The sequence below is a fragment of the Phycodurus eques genome, chromosome 6 (genome assembly GCF_024500275.1).
Source record: "Phycodurus eques isolate BA_2022a chromosome 6, UOR_Pequ_1.1, whole genome shotgun sequence".
NCBI classification, from domain to species: Eukaryota; Metazoa; Chordata; class Actinopteri; order Syngnathiformes; family Syngnathidae; genus Phycodurus; species Phycodurus eques.
Genome location: NC_084530.1, coordinates 9840277 through 9864270, shown reverse-complemented (window position 1 = coordinate 9864270; position 23994 = coordinate 9840277). Strand labels below are relative to the sequence as shown.

The following is a 23994-nucleotide window of genomic DNA, read 5'->3' as shown; positions in this document are numbered from 1 at the left end:
TGAATGTTGTTAAAAGAAAAGGTGATGTAACAAAGTGGTAAACATGACCTTGTCCCAGGTTTTTTGGAACGTGGTGCAGCCATAAAATCTTAAGTTAATGATTATTTGCTAAAAATAATAAAGTTGATCAGTTTGAACATTAAATATCTTGTCTTTGTAGTGTATTCAATTAAATATAGGTTGAACATGATTTGCAAATCGTTGTATTCTGTTTTTATTTAGTTTCACACAACGTCCCAACTACATTGGAATCGGGGTTGTAGTAAAAATATTGAATCAAAACAGGCTACTTTGATCTACTTGTGCTGTTATTAATGTTGCTGTACTTTGCACTTTTTTTTAACAAACTGAAAACCAAATTGGCAGTTACAGTACAGTAACAGGACAACGTGTATATTGCCTGTTCAGGCATTAATGACTATTTATACCTCTGTGCCTAATGTTTAATATTTGTTTAAGTGCAATTTTTGTGAACAGAGCCTGAGTCTGTTTTATTCATATTTTTCTATGTAAGATATTTTAGTTATTGTTCTACTTTACAGTGTTCAATATTGTTTGCGTTGGAATTAAAAGTTGTTCTTTAAAAGGATGTACTTGAATTATTATGCTCTAATATTATATCAGTGGCATAAAAAACATCAACGATACAATCGTTTGTCGTGATAGTTTTGGGGAAGAATATATCATCCTATGAGATTTGCTATCATGACAGGACTAAACAGAATACATTGAGAGAGAGCAAGAGCAATGGACAACACAAAAATATTGTACCAACAGTATGAAAAAGAGAGTAACAACTTGAATAAAAATCAGCAATATAACATGACCACAAAGCAAGAACCGTGATATTACGGAGGACTACTGTATCTGTATTCTGTGATGATAAATTGCAGGGACTCATTGTTTCCATGACATATGCATCCCAGGATTCACATAGTCTCAAATGTAAAATAATCTATAAATATGTACTTGTACAGGTTTAAAAGGCAAATCCTGTTACCCATTCAGCCAATCATGTGTATGATTGTACATAAGCAGCCAATTAGCTTCCCTGATGCTGCCTTCCTGCATGTTGACACCTCAGGAGCATGACTAATCTGTGATTAAGTGCTGCTTGTGTCGCACTTCACATTCCCACAGTTATAATTTCACTGTCGTCTCTACATGTGCTCTAATCCGCCATGCCTCGCCATCTTTTCACGCAAGTTTGCGCACATGTGCCATCATTCATCCTGAAGTTCTGTAAAATGTGCGCATTGTCTCATCACATCATCTAATATCTTACTTTCCTAACTTCCATCCCCAGGCCTTCAAGGAAGAGTTGGAGACTCTGATCCTAGAGCAGCAGCGCAAAGGAAACAACACCACCGGACTGTTGGCCCTCAGACAGATTGCTGACTTCTTCATGGCGAGTTCAATGGCCGGTTACAACACTTCCCCACTTAGTGAGTACACATCGCCGTGTGACACGTCACCATGGCGACCAGTCAACAATATAAACCGCAAGTCGACCACACCCAGAGTCCAACTGCCTTTTTCACACAAACAAAGAGTAGTCAAAGACGCTTTTCCCTCTTGAAGGCTGATGTACTGATCTGGGCTCAGACGCCGGAAGAGCCATGCATTTTTTTCTCACTTTTGATCCTTTTTGAGTTATGACTTGCAAACTGCTTACAATCACACATGTGGAATGTGCAACTAAATGCTTATTCATTTTTAAGGGATCACACCAGCTCATTCCAGCTCTTCTTTTTAAGTCAGTAAATCAAACAGGGCTATGGCAGTAAATAAAGTAGTAAATGATGTGTCCAATACATCACTGAATGAAACGAACTACTTCACTCATCCTAAAACAGTTTTTTGCATGTGTTTTATTCTGAATTTTCCTGTTCAGGTTTGGGGATGGTCACGCCCATTAATGACTTGTACAACGTCGAAACAAGCACCATGGTGAAAGGAGAGAAGCTTACACGTTGTAAACTGGCCAGCCTCTACAGACTGGTGGACCTGTTTAACTGGGCGCACTTTGCCAGCTCCTATATCACTGTAAGACTCTTCAAAACATCATTTAGAGCAGTGCTCCCAACCTTTTATCCACAACAAAACGGTTCAGCTTCATGCAAGTACATATTTATTGCAGACCGGCAAACAGTCGTCAACGGAGGTGGGGTGGTCGGCGTGCTGACAGACTTTACCGATCAGAACCTAATTGGCAACGGGCCGGCAGGGAGTGTGCCGTTTGCAACGGACTTTGCGATGATGGCGCTAATTACTGACGGGACGTGGTGGGGCGGCGCAGGGGCATCTCCTGCTCCTCAGGGAGGGGGACCAACTCCGAAAATGCTTATTGGTGGTATACCCCCAATTTTTGGGGTAATAATAAATAAATAACTTTTCCAATGCAATTTTAATGGGTGTCAATTATCGGTGTATTTTTGCTATTTGCGATCTTTCCCGGTCTCTTTAATAATAATAATAATAATAATTATAATCATAATCATAATTACTTAGATTTATATAGCGATCTCCAGCGATGGGAAGTTGCAGATCTCAGACGGGGAGACAGTCCCAGAGGGTGAGGGCTGCCATGCTGAAGGCTCTGGCCCCAAAGGTTCGCAGGTGGGTGTTGGGGATGGAGAGGAGACCAAAGTTGGAAGCCCTCAGGTCCTGGGATGGGGTGGGTGGAGAAGGTCTGACAGGTACCAGGGGGCAACTACATGAAGGGATTTGTAGGTGAGGCGCTATCCCCTGCAAATAGCAGCCGCACTAATGGACCAATGGTTGGGAGCACTGATTTAGAGTAAAGATGGGCAGGCCACTTATTTTTCATCAGGTATAGTAGCACAATACGTTACAAGAGTTATGTCGAAAAGAAAATATAAAAATGACTGCTGGGGACACTGCGTGGGTTCCAACTGACACCCACAGTGTTTTCGCCACACCTGCATCTGCTGGATCTAGTGGGTCACTGTTCTGATGCAGGTGCACTGTCGGTGAAATTAAATTCCTTAATTTGCATCTTTTTATAAATCTGTACCAAATTTGATTGTGGGTTTTGTAGTTTTTGTAAAATCCAGGTGAAAATACAAACCTCTCATGAAATGTATGCTTGGCAGAGGGAATGCCCAGTTTTGAGTGACACATTCGAAGAGGTACTAAAAACAGCACAAAAAGTAAGGACATTTGTGTTTAGGTCTTGGTAATGAATCTTATACTGTTGGAGAGCTTGTTTATTGCCCTTTGAAGTGGAGCTACATTTGTAAGAAACGCGCATTTGTGTGATGAGCTTTAGAGTATGTGGTTTGCACCCCATTAAAATAGTAGTCAGATCTTCTCTGCCATTGCCAGTCAGCCTATTTTGCTGTTGCCATTGACTCGTTTTGAGCTTCTGATATCCCCAGCATGAGCATGTGCCCTGCTACAGTGGCCAGTATCTGTTTGCGTCAAGAATTGGCATTTGCCACATGAGGCTGCTCTGTGTGATCAGGCAACTTCAAGCTAGTGTCCTGCAAAACCAAATTATTGTTTGGAGCAGTAATTCCCAATAGCAATTCTGCTGGAAGTATATAATTTCACTTAATTTGTCCCAAAATGAGTATTTATAATTTACAAATCTATTTTTGTTCGTCTATTCATGCAAGGGAGGTACAGAGTATAGTGAAATGCAGAACAATTAAATCCTCTTCCATTAGATGGCAGATGGTACTATCAACCTGTGTATCCATCTGAAGCCAATCATACACCAGAACAAGTCGTGGTTTCCTGCGAGTAAATAGGTGCAAGGTACTTTTATTGTCAATTCTTCAATATGCGTAGCACATACAGAGGATTTAAATTACGGTACTCAAGGGCCTGCGGTGCTACAAAAGACAGTACAAATAATAATAATAAAGCTAAACAAACAAATAAATAAATAAAAATAAAATAAAATATCAGCTTTGTGTTCAATTGAACAGGCCCAAATTTCAGATTGAGGAAATTAATTTGTGAGTAAACTGAGACAAGACCATTAAAATTTTAGTATTCATACTTTTTTTTTTTTTTTACATATATTTTTTCTTGGTGGTATGCCTTAAGATTTTTCTAATATAAAATGGGTGCCTTGGCTCTATGAAGGTTGGCAAACAGAAATAATAGAAATAATAATTGAAAAAATATTGGACCCCTTGTTTCTTGTTCATTTTTAATGCCAGGTGCAACTAAAGGTACCTTTGTTTGGACAAATATAATGATGAAAATGAAAATAGCTCATAAGAGTTTCATATAAGAGCTGTTATCTAGCTCTAGCCATTTCCCATTTTTTTCTTCATATTAACCAAAATTGTATTTAATATTACAATTAAGTTTTTGTACTCTTCAGGTAAACGGCCTTTAGTGGTACCAGGGTTTATAATGAACATGAAATTGAATAAACAAGGGTGGGGTATTTTTTAATTTTTTTTTTTTTTTTGTGACTGTATACTATATATCATACATATATTGTCTGTCACGTATGGGGAGGAGCTGGATCCAAGAGGCAGATGTAACATGATGAACAGTTTATTGAGGAAAGGAAATGGCGGTGGGTTGGCAGGTGGGAAAACACTGAGAACAAGGAGACGCAGGAGTCAAATAAAGGACCGAGGAATAGAGTGACTTACGTGAGGTAAATGGGCTGTGGTACCGCTGGAAGTAACTGCAATACTTCGGTGAGGATTTCCTGGAACAGGCAGGCTTATATACCTGTAGTGATGAGGCTGATTGGAGACAGGTGCAGAAAACAGAGAGGGGGCGGGGAGCGAGAGGGAGAGGGGGAGGGAGGGAGGGAGGGAGGGAGGGAGGGAGGGAGAGAGAGAGAGAGAGAGAGAGAGAGATAGATTGTCTATAGATGTACAATTTTATATATGTACAAACACACATATTTGTCATATGGTAATGCAGACATATATCTAATTATTTTTCATTATTATATATATCATTTTTTTAAATGTTAAAAATGGGCTACTTCCATTATATAAAAAAAAAAAACATCAAGTTTATCATAATGTTTTGAATTAACAAAAATAAAGAGAAAAGTATTTGAAGTTGTTTTGTTAGTTTTCAGTCTACTGCTTTTGCTGATATTTTGGATTATTGCCGTGGTATCGTTTCAGTACCGGTATCGAGGTACCTTATGCGGGTATAGTATCGAAGTCAGAATTTTGGTACCACTAATACATATAACTTTTTTCTTACCTCATCTACAAATAGCCTGACCCATCTGTCCGTTTTCAAAATGTGGCTCTTTAGCAAAAAGGCTTTAGACTCTGAAGTAGTATAGTACTATGAAGTTAAGCAGGATCAAATTATATTTCCTGACCATAATAAAGAAGGAAAGTACTGATTCATAGTTGTTAATTATTGTGTTGTCTGGGTGAATTTGTCACAACATTCTCCAATGTGTATTTTCTTACTCCAAAGGGCCGAGTCAGCAAAGAGCAAGATCACATCCTTATCATGCCCAGAGGACTTTCATTTGCTGAGGCATCTGCATCAAACCTGGTAAGACTCGACGGGACCTGGTACCAACCTTGAAATACAGCAACTTCTTCCATTTTGATTAATTTCACCTAAAGGAGGCATTTTATGGAAAATGTACATTAAATTTGTACACAAAATGTTTGGTCTCTTGAGTGCCTACCCACCCTTCAAGTGTGAAATTAAACAATTAAACCGCAAAGTAAATCTTAAATTATCGGCCTATTTCTGAAAATGTGTCAGTGAACAACAGTCAGTCGACTGTTATGAAACTGTGGGGCTATTTAACATAATAACCACCCACACACGGAGTTTCACCACCAATGACTCTGCAGCTAGGCTGGCCAAAGTTCCAGAGCGACAGAACCCCTTTGCTGTGATGATTGAAGCACTGTCCTGTCAAAGCCAAAAGGCAAGCGTTAACAAACATTTTTATAGTATTAGTATTTGGTATTTGTGTTTGGTGATGTTATGCACCACACTGCTCCTCTAATTTTTTTTCAGTTGACTTGGTGATAAAATGCTGCATCCATGGGATACTTAATTGACTGCACCGTGACATTGTTAGTGGGGAGCAGGATGATGCTGTTTGTGTTTGGAGATGTTTCCATGCATCACAAAACCACTTTTCATTGTCTTAAAGCTAAGGAAGCTCGCTTGTTTTTTACACTTTGAGCTCTGCTTCAGAATCAAGCATAAGCAATAAAACCCTTTGTTGGATAAAGATTCTTTGTTTTAACCTGTACTTACCCAATTTATTCAATTCAATTTATCTATGAGAAATTCCAGCTATTGGTCATAAAATCATGCGTCCAAATACTAGTGCTCTGTATTCAAAGCTGAAGCCATATATTTTTTTTTTCAATCACTTTTAAGTTTGTATTTAGATATTTAGAGCAGTATGATAATGTAAGTGATTTTAATGACTTGTGGATGTGTGCATTACTTTATGTTAATGGAATAAAGTTGCAACATACAAATAAGAGGCCATATGTTTTACGTTTTAAAAAAAAAACACACACAAAAGAGTTATGATACTGAAGGACAAAAAGTTTAAAAAATAACAACCAAAAAAACAGAACCAATTCATTAGACAGTGTCCTTTGGCTGAACTTTGCTTTTAGCAAACTTTCAGCATGAGCGAAGCACATAAAAACTGGCTGTTTATGTTAATAATTAACATTGTTAAATCGCCTTTGACCTTCACTGAAAGCAGGTTATGCATTACTGTTTTGCCGGATTAGTATTTTACTGCCTTAATTACTTGCTTTAAAAGTACATGGAAAATAGCAGACATGCCTCTCTCATATTTTCTGGTTCAGTATCAATGTTTTGTTTGTACAATATTGACACCAGCGTGATCATCCTTGCTCTGCCTCGCTCTCTGCTCTGTTTGCATTCAACCAATAAAGTAGCTTAAGTTGTTTGGCCTGCGGTTTTAAATGGGTACGTAAAGGATTCAGACAGCCTTAACATTTTCAATCTTTGTTATATTGCAGCCATTTGCTAAAATCATTTAAGTTCATTTTTTTCCTCATTGATGTACACACAGCACACCATATTGACAGAAAAAAACGGAATTGTTGAAATTTTCACAGATTTATTAAAAAAGAAAAACTGAAATATCACACAGGCATAAGCATTCAGACACTTTGCTCAGTATTTAGTAGAAGCAACCTTTTGAGCTAATACAGCCATGAGTCTTTTTGGGAATGATGCAACAAGTTTTTCACACCTGGATTTGGGCATCCTCTGCCATTCCTCCTTGCAAATCCTCTCCAGTTCTGTTAGGCTGGATGGTGAACGTTGGTGGACAGCCATTTTCAGGTCTGTCCAGAGATGCTCAATTGGGTTTGAGTCAGGGCTCTGCCTGGGCCCTTCAAGAACAGTCACGGAGTTGTTCTGAAGCCACTCCTTTGTTATCTTAGCTGGGTGCTTAGGGTCAATGTCTTTTTTGAAGGTGACCCTTTAGCCCAGTCTGAGGTTCTGAACACTCTGGAGAAGGTTTTCGTCCAGGATATCCCTGTACTTGGCCGCATTCATCTTTTCTTCGATTGCAACCACTCCCCCTGTCCCTGCAGCTGAAAAACACCCCCACAGCATAATGCTGCCACCACCATTCTTCACTGTTGGAACGGTATTGGACAGGTGATGAGCAGTGCCTGGTTTTCTCCACACATGCCACTTGGAATTAAGGCCAACAATTTATATATTGGTCTCATCAAACCAGAGAATATTATTTCTCACCATCTTGGAGTCCTTCAGGTGTTTTTTAGCAAACTCCATATGGGCTTTCATATGTCTTGCACTGACGAGAGGCTTCCGTCGGGCCACTCTGCCATAAAGCCCCGACTGGTGGAGGGCTGCAGTGATGGTTGACTTTCTAGAACTTTCTCCCATCTCCCGACTACATCTCTATAGCTCAGCCACAGTGATCTTTGGGTTCTACTTTACCTCTCTCACCAAGGCTCCTCTCCCCCAGTTGCTCAGTTTGGTACTGAGAATGGTGTGCTTGTTTACGTTTAGGTACTTACTGTACTGTGTTGGCATATCAAGTCTGCTCTAAGTTGCTGATTTAATGTTGCTACAACTACACTAATATTTAAGTGATTGGTTCATGTTGATAAGATCATTCTTCTAAAAAGAGTTCTGGTCATCCCAAACATCTTCCATTTAAGGATTACGGAGACCACTGTGCTCTTAGGAACCTTAAGTGCAGCATAATTTTTTTTTTTGTAACCTTGGCCAGATCTGTGCCGATGCCACAATTCTGCCTCTGAGCTCTTCAGGCAGTTCCTTTGACCTCATGATTCTCATTTTCTCTGACATGCACTGTGAGCTGTAAGGTCTTATATAGACAGGTGTGTGGCTTTCCTAATCAAGTCCATCCATCCATCCATCCATCCATCCATCCATTTTCTTTACCGCTTATCCTCACTAGGGTCGCTTGCTGCTGGAGCCTATCCCAGCTATCTTCGGGCGGGAGGCGGGGTACACCCTGAACCGGTCGCCAGCCAATCGTAAGGGCACATAGAAACAAACAACCATTTGCGCTCACTTTCACACATATGGGCAATTTAGAGTCTTCAATCAACCTACCACGCATGTTTTTGGGATGTGGGAGGAAAAAGGAGTGCCCGGAGAAAACCCACCCAGGCACGGGGGAGAACATGCTAACTCCACAAAGGGCGGCCGGGATTCGAACCGCGGTCCTCAGAACTGTGAGGCAGATGTGCTAATCAGTCGCCCACTGTGCCGGCCCTAATCAAGTCCAATCAGTATAATCAAAAACAGCTGGACTCCAATGAAGGTGGATGATGAGAAGAAATGGACAGCACTCGAGATGAATATATGTGTGTCACAGCAAACGGTTTTAATACTTATGGCTGTGTGATATTTCAGTTTTTCTTTTTTAATAAATCTTCAAAAATGTCAATAATTCTGTTTTTTTTTCTGTCAATATGGGGTGCTGTTGGTACATTAATGAGGAAACAAATGAACTTAAATTATTTTAGCAAATAGAGAGTGAAACATTTAAGGGGGTCTGAATACTTTCCGTACCCACTGTACATGTATTGTTCAAGCACTGGCTTATGTGAACAGGTGTGTGTGATAATCTTGCAGAAACGTTCCCCCCATTGACTTGTTTCATGTTGATATCTCTCTTTCACTCAAAAGATGAATATACTGTATGTTCAGTATGTAAAGACAAAGTAATCCATCAATCCATTTTATATAGCGCTTCTTCTGTTAAGGTTTGCAGGGAACTCAAGCCTATCCCAGTTGACTTTGGGCAAAAGCGGACGACACCCTGGACTGGTTGCCAGTCAATCACAGGGCAAATATAGAGACAGACAAGCATTCACATTCACATTTACACCATCACTTAGTGGCAACTAATCCCACGCTACCTGCACAAAGGTCAAGCGAATGTTAATGTTATTGTTTGAGATCCAATGTCAAGTAAAGTTCACCTCATCACTGAGAGTTTGGTACCATCTCTCAGGACCTTTGTTTCCAGGCAAAAATTATATTAGAATTTAGTTAATGCAGTTGCATAGTTGCTGTTTGATCCTGACCCAAGCTCTCAGTTTCACATGAGAGGCTCTGTATTGTACATGAAAGTGGTCAGTTTGCTTCGTGACAAGACCCCCCCCCCCCCCGTGCTCTCGAGTGTCGTTGCCATTTTTAGGTATTTCTTATCATCACCATTTAAGCGTGTCACATTTCACATATTTCTGACACGTCCTTTGACATCTTTCTTTATATTTAGACATTCCGCACATGTCACAGGGGGCCTCTCAGCTGTACAGTTGTGTGACTGAGCAGGAGCTATTGAAGGACATGGCAGGGCATAGTCAAATGTTACTAGACATGTGATGGAAGCAAATCAATGTTCCATTTTCTGACAGCTGCCTTTGTCTGATCATGTCTACATCATTGGTGGTGGTTGTGTCATTCGCTTTGCCCTATTTTTGCAAGATCAATAAATTGTGTGCTGATGATGCAGTTTGCATCTGAGTGAGTTGAGGTGAGACCAACATTTTAAAACGATGGTGGACAAGCTCATCAAAGAACTACAAATGGAATACCATTTGTAGATGTACGCAATATAAATCCTGAAAAACAGTCACCAAAACAAAATTTCAAAGAAACATGTTTACTACATCCATCAATCTTCTACTGCTTATCCTGTTAAGGGTCACGGGGAAGCTGACTTAGAACGAGAGGCAAGCTACACGTTGGACTGAACACTAACAGTCCGCAGACCTCAGTACTGAATATATCTGCTTGTGCCCCAATCGAATTCACCAAAATCGCATTAGACCAGCTGGCAGTTAGACGTTGTCTGAGCAGGCGTATTTGGCTTTATTACATCCACTTGATCAACTGAGAGGTGTTGCTTGGGGATTAAAATACTTTTTTTTTTTTTTTTTTTTTTTTTTTTTTTTTTACTTGAACAGTATTTGATTTCATATAAAATTATTAATTGGTCTTTTTGTATTAGTTGTTTACATGTTTAACACGAGCATGTATTTTGAGTAACTACTGTATCAATGAATCATGTGTAACTACTGTATTGCTGTACTAATCCATTATTTGTGCCTACAACACCCAAAATAGTCAATATGCAAAGTAATTTAGCATATGATCGCCAGCCAGCACTTGCCAAAATTGCGATCATCCAGTGATTCTGAGTTCATGACGACGACGGTTACCGCCGCCATCTCTTTTTCCAGGTCACTCTGAGGGCAAGCGCATCGTCACATTTACTTAAAACTTCACAGAAAACAAGAATAATAATAGTGAATCACGTCCATCTAGTTTTCTATTGTGATCCGAATTCTATAAACGTGTGATTTTCAACGCCGCGAGCACTTTTTGCAATCAGATTTGCACTACAACGAACACAAGGAACATTTTAATCTTCTTCAAAACTTGGCTAAACACGAACGTAACGTAGATAACGTTAATGAAAACTCACCCCATAAGAATCTGAAAAGTATTCCTGTCGACGTCATTTCGTCTGATCAAATGAACGGTCCGTCGTCATTCTTTTTGTCGTTGTCTTTCGCCAGGCACTTCCACTTTCACTTTTTGCAGTCAGATTTGCACTGCGCGGGCCGGACGAAATTGCTGCTAAACCAGACATGTCAAGCTCCCGGAAGTGGCTCGCGGGCCAGGATCTTGACATGTCTGGTTTGGATCGACTTTCTTCCACCAAATTGTCACTCTGCTGGGCGCATGTCCAAGGACACTCTCTCTTCTGCGTCAGAATGCCCAGCTAGGGCTACACTGGTCTGCCAATTTGGAAAACACACACAGCAAGCCTTGCGTTTCCACAAATATCAGGACATACCGGCATTTGCGCCCAGCCACAGAAAGCCATCTACAAAAATAGCGCCCGGAGTCTGTGTGTGTTCAACAAACTGAAGTGAATACGATTCATCTGCGTCCAGCTGCGGGATGGATGCCCTTTTCTGTTGCTACAACTCACACTCACAGTTTGTGTTTTGAAAGAGAAACATGATTTTGTGGTTTTCTGCTTTATATCAGAACAACATGTGGTGGCAGTGCGTAATGCCTGCAGACCGGAGAGGGTTTCTGTTTGTGATTAACTTTTACTCAGATCTTGACATCTGTACACACTTTGGTCATTGCTATTTCTTCCGCTTCATGCATCTCTCTTTTTGACCTGGTGTCTTCATTCTCTCCCTTTTGTCATTGTTAAGATTCTGCCTTGCAGGTCTTGTACATTTCTGCTTAATCCCACATCCCTCCCAGTTATCCAATTACTGAATGGTAATAAAGTTGCCATACCACAAATATATCGTGTTGCAGGTAATAGTTTAGTTCATTTCCTGAGTAGGAGCTTGTAGATAAGGAATGGTTGATAATGTTATAGATGCTGTTTGTTTTATTGATTTTGGAGATGGATGGATGTTTCGAGGTTTATCAGTGGAGCTGAACCCATTTTGCCACTGTCACAGCTTTTTGGAAGACGTTGGTGCTTCTGCAGGAATTTTTGTCCTTTCATCCAGAAGTTCAGAGTCAGTGATGTTGGATTTAAGAGCGGACCGATGGCTCACCATATATGTCCTAGTTCTTCCCAAAAGTGTTTACTGGGGTTGAAGTGGGGTTTTTATGAAAGGTCTTCCACACCTAACTCATCCAAGCATGTCTTCATGGACCTTGCACTAATGCACTGGTATCAGAAAATGGCCAATATGGTCAAATATGTATCGGTAAAATGAAGAATTAAGATTTAGCATTATTGGATAAGCTGTTATCATCTTTTGCTTGTGATCTTTAACCATGTTAATATTGCCTGCATTAACTCTAGTTGCCTTCAAGATGATGACAAAAAAAGGTTGTGTTGACTCCAGCTGATCTCCTTGCTTCCCCAGATGAAGGTCAACATCATCGGTGAGGCGATCGAGCAGGGCTCCACCAACCTGAGCATCGACTCAGGTGGTTTCAGCCCCCACGCCGCCATATACTCCATGCGTCCAGACACCCGCTGTGTTATACATGTCCATACTCCTGCCACGGCTGCCGTAAGTTTGTTTACAAATCACTGGAAACCATAACAGTATTCCGAGACAATGATATCGTTTGGTTAAATGTTGTGATTAGGAGAGCACTTTGTTAAACATTGGGCCTTATATGTTCCTTTAAAAACAGCACAATGTACAGTAGTTTAGTAGCTCAGTATGTTGGAGAGAAAGATCCCGTAAAGTAGGAACACAAAGAAACCAATCAACTAGATGTGCACTCAGTGCACAGACCACTACCAAGGCTAAAATGTTGACAAAAGTGAGGGAAAAAAATCTGTGGGCGTGTCGAATGGATCCGCCAAAAGGAATCAAACATACTGAGGCGGTGATAGCTTATACGATGTAAAATACGTTAGGCGGCTCAACTTCAAAATTTAATGGTTATTGTGGACTATAATTGCAATAATAAGCACACAAGTCAATTTACCCTCATTGTTGGTGACATAATGTCACAGCCGAACACAGCACCTGACAACAGTGGGGCGGTAGGAGGAAGCCCGAGTAGTTAGACAGTCGGCACTGTCCCATTCACTGGTATCAAGTTGCCCGCGAAGCCATGTTGTGTCTGATGAACGTTTACAAAACGATCCATAGTAAAATGCTCACGACAGAGTTGTTAAACCAGCAATACTTACTTTTGAGTCATCAATGTCTGTCACCAAGTACTAATTTGTGGCTCGTGCTTCAAACAAAACGCAGTCCAGCTTTTCAATAGCATTTAACTGTTCACACAGACCACTCATTTCTCATCAAACAGAAGAAAGTGATTGGGAAGTGATTGTTTATTACACAATGCACAGTGGCGGTACAGTACCATAAAAGTGCAAAGAAAAGCATGATTACACTATCGCCACACTATTTTTGTTATTTTCCTTATTAAAAAGTGTATTTGATTGTTGTTACTATTTAATTTACACATTAAGAATACAGTTTGCTTCTCCCCCCTCGTCAATCACCCGCAGCTTTGCTAGTTAAACTGTTAATCTCGTCACCTTTTCTCGCTCTTCGCAGCATAATTACGATGGTGGGAGCAATTGTGTGTGTGCGTGTGTGTGTGCCACCAATATCAAACCTCTCACTTTCACGTTTACGTACACGCTCGCACAAACGCACACACGCAGTTTCCTTCATGGACCACAATCGGCATCCAACTATCTATCAGTCAAGAGTCTTTAGAGAACTGTACTGAGAATGGTGTGCTTGTTTACGTTTAGGTACTTACTGTACTGTGTTGGCATATCAAGTCTGCTCTAAGTTGCTGATTTAATGTTGCTACAACTACACTAATATTTAAGTGATTGGTTCATGTTGATAAGATCATTCTGTAACTTGTGTGGCATACATTACCAATAGGCTTTACACGATCAAAAATATTCCCACACCTACGACATCTTTTTTCACCGACAAGATTGAAAAAACCTTATTGGCTGTCAGATAGTTATTGACGCAACAAGACACGTGACGAGGCTAAAACTAAACTAGCTTTTGGATTATTACTCGACGAAGACGCGGAGTTAAATGTCTTGTGCGGAGCCGATCGATGACGTCATTGATCGGATCGTCGAATTATGACATGAAAGCCGATCAGCATAAAATGCTAATTATCGGCCAATACCGATAACACCGATCAGATCGGCGTAAAGTCTAATTACCAAGTAATGGGTACAGTTAAGTTAATGCTTTTTTTGGACTGTGGATAAGTTATATTCCTGCCACTTGGCACCTGCTGAAAGTAACTTCTTTCTAACTTAGTTACTTTTGAAATCCAACAATCAGTAAAGTAACTCAGTTACTTTTAAGCTCAAGTAATCAGCAAAGTAACTAAGTTACTGTGACAACACTGTCAGTTGCAACTGGAATAAATGAAACAGCAGTGACGTGTCCCTTAGAGCAGTTTTTCCCCCAACCTTCATTGAGCCAAGGCATGATTGTGGCTTGGAAAAACCTCACGACACAGCACCAAACACAAATGTCACAAAACCTATGTATAGATTGAAATAATGATGATCTTGTCTCAATTTACTCACAAATGTGCTTTCTCAGTAAGTGTGATGACTTATTCTGTCATCTGAAGGGCAACAGGTGGATACACAGGCTACATATACACCTTCTGCCATCTGATGGTGTAATTTGTTCTGCCTGCCACATTACTCTGCTTGCATATATTGGTGAACAACGAAACATTATTTGTAGTGAGTAAATAATAATTGTCGGAACAATTAAGTAAAATTGGCTGCGATTGGCTGGAGACCAGTTCAGGGTGTACCCCGCCTCTCGCCCAAAGATTGCTGGGATAGGCTCCAGCACGCCCGTGACCCGATAATATTCCATGGCACATCCGATGAGGTCTCATGACACACTTTTCCACTGCGCAGTTGAGAATCACATCACAGCCTTATTGCTTAATTCTCCCGCCTGCTTGTAGGTGTCAACTATGAAGTGCGGCATCCTTCCCATTTCTCAAGAGGCGCTCATCTTGGGTGACATCGCCTACTTCAACTACCAGGGCAGCCTGGACGAGCCAGCGGAGCGCAGAGAGCTGCAGAAAGCACTGGGGCCTACAGCCAAGGTAGGAAAGTATATTATTAGACACGCAACATGGAACAATTTGGAGCATGCAAAGGGTGTGTGTTTTTACATTTCAACCTCACAGTTGGTTATCCACTGGTTGAAGAGAGTACTTTGACATTCTTGTCTGCACTTTGTTGTGGGTTTTACTGTCAGCACAATGTATTGTGCTACAAACAGGAATTGACTGTCATCAACAATTAAATGCTCCCATATAACTAAAGAACAATATGCTTTTGTTTTCGAAGGTTCTGGTGCTGCGGAATCATGGCGTGGTTGCTCTAGGTGAAAGTATCGAAGAGGCCTTTCAATACATCTACAATACGCAATATGCCTGTGAAATCCAGGTATAATCAAGCAGGAACAGTCGCTTGTGCAAGATGTTGATGAACATCTTATGTCAGGATGGCTGATGAACCGATGTATTGCTGAGAGAAGCAGCCTTTTTTTTTTTTTATATATATATAAAGACAACCAATAAGAACGCAATCATGGACAACTGACTAGATTTAGTAGATATTTCAATTTGGAATTGTTCACATTTTTGCCAGTCTTTATTTTCACTTGTTTGTGATGTTGTTGTCTCCGAATCTCCTGGATTTATGCTTGGTCAAGGAAACAAAACAAAAAAAAAAGAGCATTAATCCAACAGCAAAGCCCAGCTTAATTTCTATAAATAAATCCCCTGCAGCATGTTTGTTGTGCTATGTATGATTTATTCCATAGTGTTGTTGAAGTACAGTACAGTGTCTTGTGCTAAATGACATTTTTGTCCATGCACAGATTAGGAAAGAGCATTGCTTGCACTCCATTGGCACTAATTCATCAAACGGAGGATTTGAGTCACAATATTTATTTGGCAGATGTTTGTTGGTAATAAAAAAGAGCCCATCTGTCAAGCGTGTTGCGTAAGCTAACGGCCTTCTCCCCTCTCTCTTTGTGGCTGTGTTTAGGTGAACGCCATCTCCTGTGCTGGCAGCATAGACAACCTGATTGTGCTCGACCCAGAGAAATACAAATCACGAGTGCACGACGTGTCCTCAACATGTTCCGAACAAATGAACAGTCCGTACAAGTGGAAAGTCGGCGAGCTAGAGTTCGAGGCTCTGATGAGGATGCTGGACAACCTGGTGGGTCAAATGACACCCATGTATTACTTTGTGCTGTTTCTCTCTTTGCTTTCGTTGTTGATTATTTCGACTATTGTTTCCTTCACAGGGCTACAGGACAGGTTACGCCTATCGCTATCCCATCATGCGTGAGAAGCCGAGACACAAGAGCGACGTGGAGATCCCCGCCACCGTCACTGCGTTCATGTTCGAAGAGGACGTGGACACCACGCGCTTTCCCTTCAAGTTTCTGCAGCAGCGGCAGCAGCGGGAGAAGACGCGCTGGCTCAACTCGCCCAATAGCTACACCAAGGTCAACGTGGAGGGCGGAGACGAGCGTTACAACCACAACAGGACAACCACGGTGAGCACAATATGCATTGTTATAATGAAAACTTCATATTAACAAGGTTCACAACCCTATCGGGTCACATGAATATGGATGTAGGGTCCTTGTTTCTGAGATCTTTGTTATAAATAGAATAGTATAGAGTATAGCACTCTAGCGTGATACTACTACTCCACCTGCTGGTTGAATAAGGGATTAGTATCCTCCGATTCAGGTATTTGTTTTTAAACTTCCCTAGAGCTTTTGATGCAAAGTGTGTCTGTTTTTAATTTTATCCATCCATCCATTTTTTTTCTACCACCAATTTTCATTGGGATCGCAGGTGAGCTGGAGTCCATCCCAGCTGATTTTGGTACACCCCTGGACTGGTGTTCACCAGTTAATCACGGGCCACATACAGTATGCACAAACAGCCAGCTGTCGCTGAAATAGTGCTGTGAAAATGTCCTGTTGTCGCAGTAGTTCAATCAGCTGCTGTGTCCGCGAGACAAACTCCTTGTCTGCTTTTACATCTGTATTTCGTGGCGGGAAACAACGGCATTCTGAGACTCTCGGGAGTTGTCCCTTTCTCAGAGTTTTCCCCAAAAGACGAATCACCGACGTGCAGGTACCGTAAAGGGGCTAGCTAGTCAGTAGCCATCTTAGCCATTCCCATTAGCAAGATGTAGCAAACAGCTTGGGCGTAAACGTTAGCTTCGCGGCAAAAGTTGCGCTTATTCTGGCAAGCCCGATGATGTCACTTTTTGGCGACACACAGTAAGTGAACTACACTTCACGACTGTTCGATTTTCCTTCTGTATTTATCTGAAATAAATACATGTAAAATCAATGCTGAAAGCTCATGCTATAGTTACAGTTAGTTTTGCAAACGTAAAATGTTGTTTTTTAAAAAACATTCTGTCACGATTGGTAATCACATGAAATAGGACTGGACCCCAAAAGCAGGCGGCGGCGGAGGAAGTACATGAGAAGGGTTTATTAATTAGCAGCTCAGGGGCTAGGATATCCGACAAGCAATCAATCTGAACGCACGAGAAGGAATCGTGAGAGAAGGCCTGTGTACCATGAACGAGAATAAATACTCTGGCGCTGTTGTCCTGGATCTGGCAGGCTTATATGCAGGCAGTGATGAGTGCTGATTGGGCCAGGCGCAAAGCGCCACCCAAGCTCCAAAAAGGGAACTGCAGGGCACAGACCATGACACATTCTCATTTTTATTTTATTTCAGTCACGAAAATGTTTTGTCAATTTTAGTTTGAGTTATTTTGTTCGTTTTCCTTTACTATAATAACCTTTGTCCCCCCCCTTTAAAAAGCCATACACACATTCAAAGTCACAGATACCGACAGTAGAACATGAGGGTGGCGATCCAATATGGACAAAAATAATACTGTACCTGCACCTCACATGCATATATTGGATATTGGTATTGCTATTTAATAATACATATTTAATAAAATATTTTTTTATGGCATTACTGTAGGATAGGATGGGATTTCTTGTGACATTATTATAACTATGATTATTATTATTTCCATTTACAGTGGATGAAAGCAGAGGAGACTGGAACGCCGATCCGAATTGAGGACCCCAATCAGTTTGTCCCACTCAACACAGACCCCAAGGAGGTGCTGCAGAAAAGGAACAAAGTGAGTCTCATGTCACACAATCATGTATGATGATGAGGTCTTTTAACAGTTGAGATTCAAAGAACTCAAGAATTCAACTCGGCAAGATGATTAAGTGCGAAGTAATTAAAGATGTTTTTTTGATTTAGTTTTGTTGATGACTGATAGTTTCAATATTTTGAAATTATAAAATTATATATGTGTGTGTGTATATATATATATATATATATATATATATATATATTTTTTTTTTTTTTTTTTTTTTTTTTTTTTTTGACAAAGGCTTGTAATTTAACCAGCACAACTTTTGGGGAGTTTAAGGTACCTTTATCTCAACCAGCACAACTTTTTGGCAGCTTTTCGAGTCATTACAATAGTAAAAATATGCACAGAGAAAACACGCAGATCATGCTGTCTTATTTTTCCATTTTCAGGTACTTGAGGTACACTTGTTCATAAGCATTTTTTTTTTGATGTCACAAATTTAAGAAATGTTTGAAAGTCACCTGATACATTTTTTTTTTCCTTTAGAGACAACAAAATAATGAAATGTAATAAATACATGCTATACAATATGATTTTCCTGAACAGGACCTCTTTAACTTTTAACTGAGGACAGACACCTGCTAAAAATTATCCCAGCAGTTCAGGGATGGATTGGTTTTTTTTATTAACAATGTTGTTTTACAGATTAGAGAGCAGAATCGGTGTGACGTGATGACATCAGGACCGCGCTCTCAGCACCTGGCTGGCATCCCAATTGATCAACCACGGCGGGTAAGATGCAAAGAAAAAACAGTCAGACATTGTACACCAGGGTATAAAGATTAAAAAGTATGACTGAAGACCAACACATTAAAATGAATTCTTACTTTAGGTTTAAGTAGATTTTACTTTGAAGTTGTCAAGGACCGTATAGCGGTTTACCTAGATGAATGCAGCTAATGTGGGACTAAATGTTCCATTCACAGTCACTCTGAAACTGATTGTAATTGACAATCCTAGGGTGGAGTCAGGCTTTGGCCTTTAATATTTCGTGTCAAGAAGTCCAAACTGTTTACTCAAACGCGGTCAGTTAGTAACCCCTCATAGCCACAAGGGGGGCGCCAAGTGGCCATATCCCGCTTCAAATGCTCAACAGTACAGTGCAGTATTCAATTTCTTTGTATTTCCATCTTTAATTTGTGGATCTAGCATGATAGAGTTACTGAATTGATAAATTAATAAATGCATTTGGATATTAAAAAAAAATAATTCCAATGTAACTTTTTGATGCTGACTTGAGTGTGGTTGGTATCTTGTGTTGAAGGCGCAAGTGCAGATACACGTTCTGGTAAATACCCGCAAATGTTTATTAATGGTTGTTTGCAGCGTTTTTAATTTTGCCTCCCTTTTTTTACAGTTTTGCATCACAGCACAACTGCCTGTTTTGTTGTCTTAGAATGATCATGAAAACACATTCACATACTGTATGTTGCATCTGTACATCAAATCATTATGCAATATTCTTAATTGCATGTTAACAAGTGATGATGTGTTTGGACAGATTTTTTTTACATAGATGTTGGGTCATAGTTTGTGTGCATGCATGTTACTCAACACAATGGCAATGTGCGTCTGTTTCAGTGTCTTGTCTGGGCAGTTTATAATTTTCCCCGTGTGTTCAAGATGTCAGAACATTTCTGTCTTGAAATTAGTCAACTTTGAAGTGGTCTGTACAATTTTCCTCAGTCGAGAAGCTTTAAAGTGGTAGTGATAACAAATCTTTTAAGACTGGAGTGGATGTGTGATTTTATTCTTTTTTGCCTTTAAGTTTCTGTTTCTATTCACTGAAAAAAGGTACAACAACCTTTTTTGGCTATAAGTGCCTCCTGACTGTTTTTCTGTCTATTTGTGTTTGTGTGTGTCCACGGCAGCCATACGTGCCCACAGAGGAGGAGCAGATGGCCCCCCTGCCTCCCAACCCTTTCAGGGAGCTGTCAGAGAAAGACTTGCAGGAGTATCGCAAAAATGTGGAAATGAGGCAACTGGGTCTCGGTAGGTGGTGCACGGCCACACATATCTACCAGTCTTCTGTTTATTTTCCGTGACATTTGATGCTGAAGTTGTTCATGCTCAATGGTCAAAGACCCTCGACAGACCTATTAACACAACATGCACTAAGAGATACTCAAATGGTCGGTAGAAAATGTTCTGCTCATGTAAATGATTATTTTAGCTCTATTTTCTGTCTTTATATCATTTGAATCACAGACATCATCCGATAGTGATTAAGTTGTCGGCTCATATGCAAAATGAAAGGCGTGTGAAAAAAGTAAAACATTTTAATATAACTGGGCTTATTTGCTTCATTTGTCCCGAAACAAATTAGATGTGGATTTCTTACACAGTTACTCACAGGGCCAAAATATTACGCACAGCAGCCCAGTCTTAAGACCATGCAGTAAAGATCGGTATTAACAAGTCTGCTTTGACAAAGATAAAACATTTCTTTTAATTAATGAGCTATGAATTGAACAATATGTTTGTTATTGTGATTTGTGGTTATTTTGCAGTGTTTTAGAGCTGTTCTGCATTATACTGAACGCTCTTTCTAATATTTTGCCAATTTCCATGAACAGTGGCTATATTCAGTCTAAAATATGCACAACATCAATGGAAACTTAAAACTACAACAATAAACACTTAATTATATATATAAAATTATTATTAAGGTATTATAATAAAATATGAATTCATTCATTTTCCATACCGCTTATCCTCACTAGGCTGACTCTGGGCGAGAGGCGGGGTACACCCTGAACTGGTCGCCAGCCAATCGCAGTATAATAATGTATAATAAATAATATAATATTAGATATTTTATTGTATGTATATTGTATTACAACTGCCCATCAATAGTGATCATAGTGATTACTATTATTAGATAACATTTTGGATTAATCTCTTGCATTGAATCTTACGAGTGTGCAAGTGTACCTGGGGTTCTGCTTGTTGTGTATTTCTGTAGATTAGCAGCAGCCCCAGGAAACACGAACGACGTAGACGTTTTGCACCCAACAGACCTTTTGTGCATGCACACATACACACACACACACTCCGCAGCAAATGCTAATCATGTTAGCTCTGAGCCTTTTAGACAGGCATGGGAAAAATCAATAGTGAACAGATAAAGATGAGCAGGCCATCTCAACAGTCTCCATCATACTCAAGACCTGCGACCTTGCATTCAATACATGTGTTCATTCATGCGTGTGTCTGTGCATACAGTGCACAAATAACAGTGCAAGTGTGTGTGGTGAAGCGGGCACAAGAGGCCAATATGAGTAAGATAGCAAAACGAACAAACAGCAGGTCTTCACACCCACCTCATGACCGCTGGTCATTGCTGTGACACTGTTGCCGCCGCACCGCCGTGAATCCCCAGTGGCCAATCTGGATGCCATCTGGACTGGCCTTAAACATGACATGGCTACAGGGACACACAGGGCCCAAGTAGTCATCAATAACAATTAAAAAAAAATCATTCCATAAATGTCAAAAGTGTATAATATATAAGATACAGTATTTGCACTGTTGAAATCTCAATTGTATGCTTGTAAGTTTTGCACAGACACATAAGCACAAACAGAAAGCAAATTAGCGCTTTCACAGCCTGTTACGCGATCTGAATACACATACAAGTGTTGTGTTGTGAGTGAGGCCTCAGCCATCTCAATGTGTAACGCCGAACGTGCTAATTAACTATAATTAACATGTCATTGTGATTTTGGAGTATCTTTTGTGCACAGTTACATAATTATTCAAGGCACAATAACTATACTGACAAATGCTGGGGCGGAACGCATTTTATTGTATTACATGAGGTATAGTATGAAAATCCTGTTGGACAACTAGTTTTTCTGACTTAACTGTTGGGAAGTATGGTACGTTTAAGAAGTTTTTTTTAATTCTTAATGGTCGAACTACTGCAAAAAGTTGAAAATCATTCAAATGCGCCATGAGAAATCATTATGTTTGAAAGCTGGCAGGCAAACATTTATGCTCAATGGCCAAGTTCGATATATTTTTCTTTTTTTTCTTTTTCGGGACAGCTGTGCCACGTCATCCGTAGAGAAGGTAAAAAAAAAAAATGATGCCAAATAGTTTATTTTGATAATAAAAAAAATATATATATTATTGTTACATGTTATCATTTAAATTTTTTACCATATGTTATCACATAAATTTAAAAATGTGGTATTGTAAAATTATTTTTTAAGAATAAAATAAAAAGTATTTTGGAGATGCAGTCAATTATTATTATTTTTTTAAACAATGAACTAACAATTTTAGTAATGGCTACTGTACGTTTGTGCAAATATATATTACCGGACTCTTGGTAATGCAAATGGTCTGGAGGTCGGAATGAAGAATGGAGTTGGCCTTCATAACATTTTTCAAAAATAATGATGAATAACTGCATACATCCTGGCAGAACCTGTAGTATGAGCCTACCACAGAAAGAGAAACCTTGCTCTCCGAAAAGCCTGAAAGGAATCCAATGGTGATTCTGTCAAGTTTTCAGAAGAGCATCTGTCCATGTTTGAATCTTAACTCGTGTGTGTTGTCACTAATCTCTTGACTGGGCCTCCCCCCCCCCCCGGCTACCCCGCTGACCCTTCGTCGCAATCCCCTCACCCTTTCCCGACCCGCTTGCCACCGCTTCCATCCCCCGCTGCACCATCATCCCACAATCCACTCATCCCACCCCCGCTACCAACCCCCACACCCCTGCAGATGGCGAGCACGAGCTAACCTCAGATGACGGCTCCACACTCTCTCAGTCTATGTCTCTCACCCAGTCACCGCAAGGCACTCCAGCTAAAGGTATCAGTCATTTTATCAGCGCTGCCTCTTCATGCTCCTGCACTGTGTGTCAGTTATTAAACCAAAACGACCCTGTTTTCTCATGTTAGCGTTCACTCATATCTGTTGTGTTGGTATGTAAAATAAATAAATAGTAGGCTAGATACTGGAAAATCTGTAATATGATTTGAAGTCTAATGCAATATTATCCATCCATCCATCCATTTTCTGAACCGCTTATCCTCACAAGGGTCGCGGGCGTGCTGGAGCCTATCCCAGCTATCATCGGGCAGGAGGCGGGGAGACACCCTGAACTGGTCGCCAGCCAATCGCAGGGCACATACAAACAAACAACCATTCGCACTCACATTCACACCGACTCAGGCATGGGGAGAACATGCAAACTTGAACCTCGGTCCTCAGAACTGTGAGGCAGATGTGCTAACCAGTCGGGCACCGTGCCTGTATTATTATTAGAATTATTATTTTTATTTTTATTATTAGTAGTAGTAGTAATAGTAATAGAGGCAGCGACAGTGGAAGGAAAAAGTATGTCTGATCTTCATTTAAATCAAAACGAACAGTCTGCTTATACTAATACTACACAAACAATTACCTTAATGTGTCGTGTATAAACTGCGCTCCAGTATAATACGCACCCCCAAAATCAACCCAAAAAATCAGGAAAACCGTTCTACCTATGTACTAAATAATGCACGCCCTCGATTTGCGACTATCCATGCTCAAAACGTGAAGCGATGGCTGAGTCCCTTTCATGAGCTGCAAGATTTAGTATGCTTCCTAGTTCGTAATCTGTCGCCAAAGGCGAGTGGCTTGACCAAAAAAACTAGTCATATTGTATATCTGTGACCCGGAAATGTGTCAGTCCCGTTCTCTGCCTGCATTGCGCCACAGTACCAGTAAACAATTCTGCCGAT

At 40.3% G+C, this 23994-nt stretch overlaps 1 protein-coding gene across 5 annotated transcripts in view; it reads left to right on the top strand.

Annotated features, from left to right (window-relative positions):
• add3a (adducin 3 (gamma) a) overlaps positions 1-23994 on the top strand; it is a 104696-nt gene that overhangs the window by 75571 nt on the left and 5131 nt on the right. For 3 of the 5 annotated variants that reach the window (XM_061678427.1, XM_061678424.1, XM_061678426.1), the window contains exons 3-15: positions 1307-1445; positions 1895-2046; positions 5440-5520; positions 12405-12554; positions 14980-15123; positions 15371-15469; positions 16076-16252; positions 16341-16595; positions 18125-18229; positions 18899-18985; positions 19518-19541; positions 20125-20245; positions 22988-23077. In XM_061678427.1, coding sequence (XP_061534411.1) covers positions 1307-1445; positions 1895-2046; positions 5440-5520; positions 12405-12554; positions 14980-15123; positions 15371-15469; positions 16076-16252; positions 16341-16595; positions 18125-18229; positions 18899-18985; positions 19518-19541; positions 20125-20245; positions 22988-23077 — 1624 coding nt within the window. The remainder of the gene's footprint in view (positions 1-1306; positions 1446-1894; positions 2047-5439; positions 5521-12404; positions 12555-14979; positions 15124-15370; positions 15470-16075; positions 16253-16340; positions 16596-18124; positions 18230-18898; positions 18986-19517; positions 19542-20124; positions 20246-22987; positions 23078-23994) is intronic. The other 2 variants (XM_061678428.1, XM_061678429.1) reach the window with 2 other exon arrangements.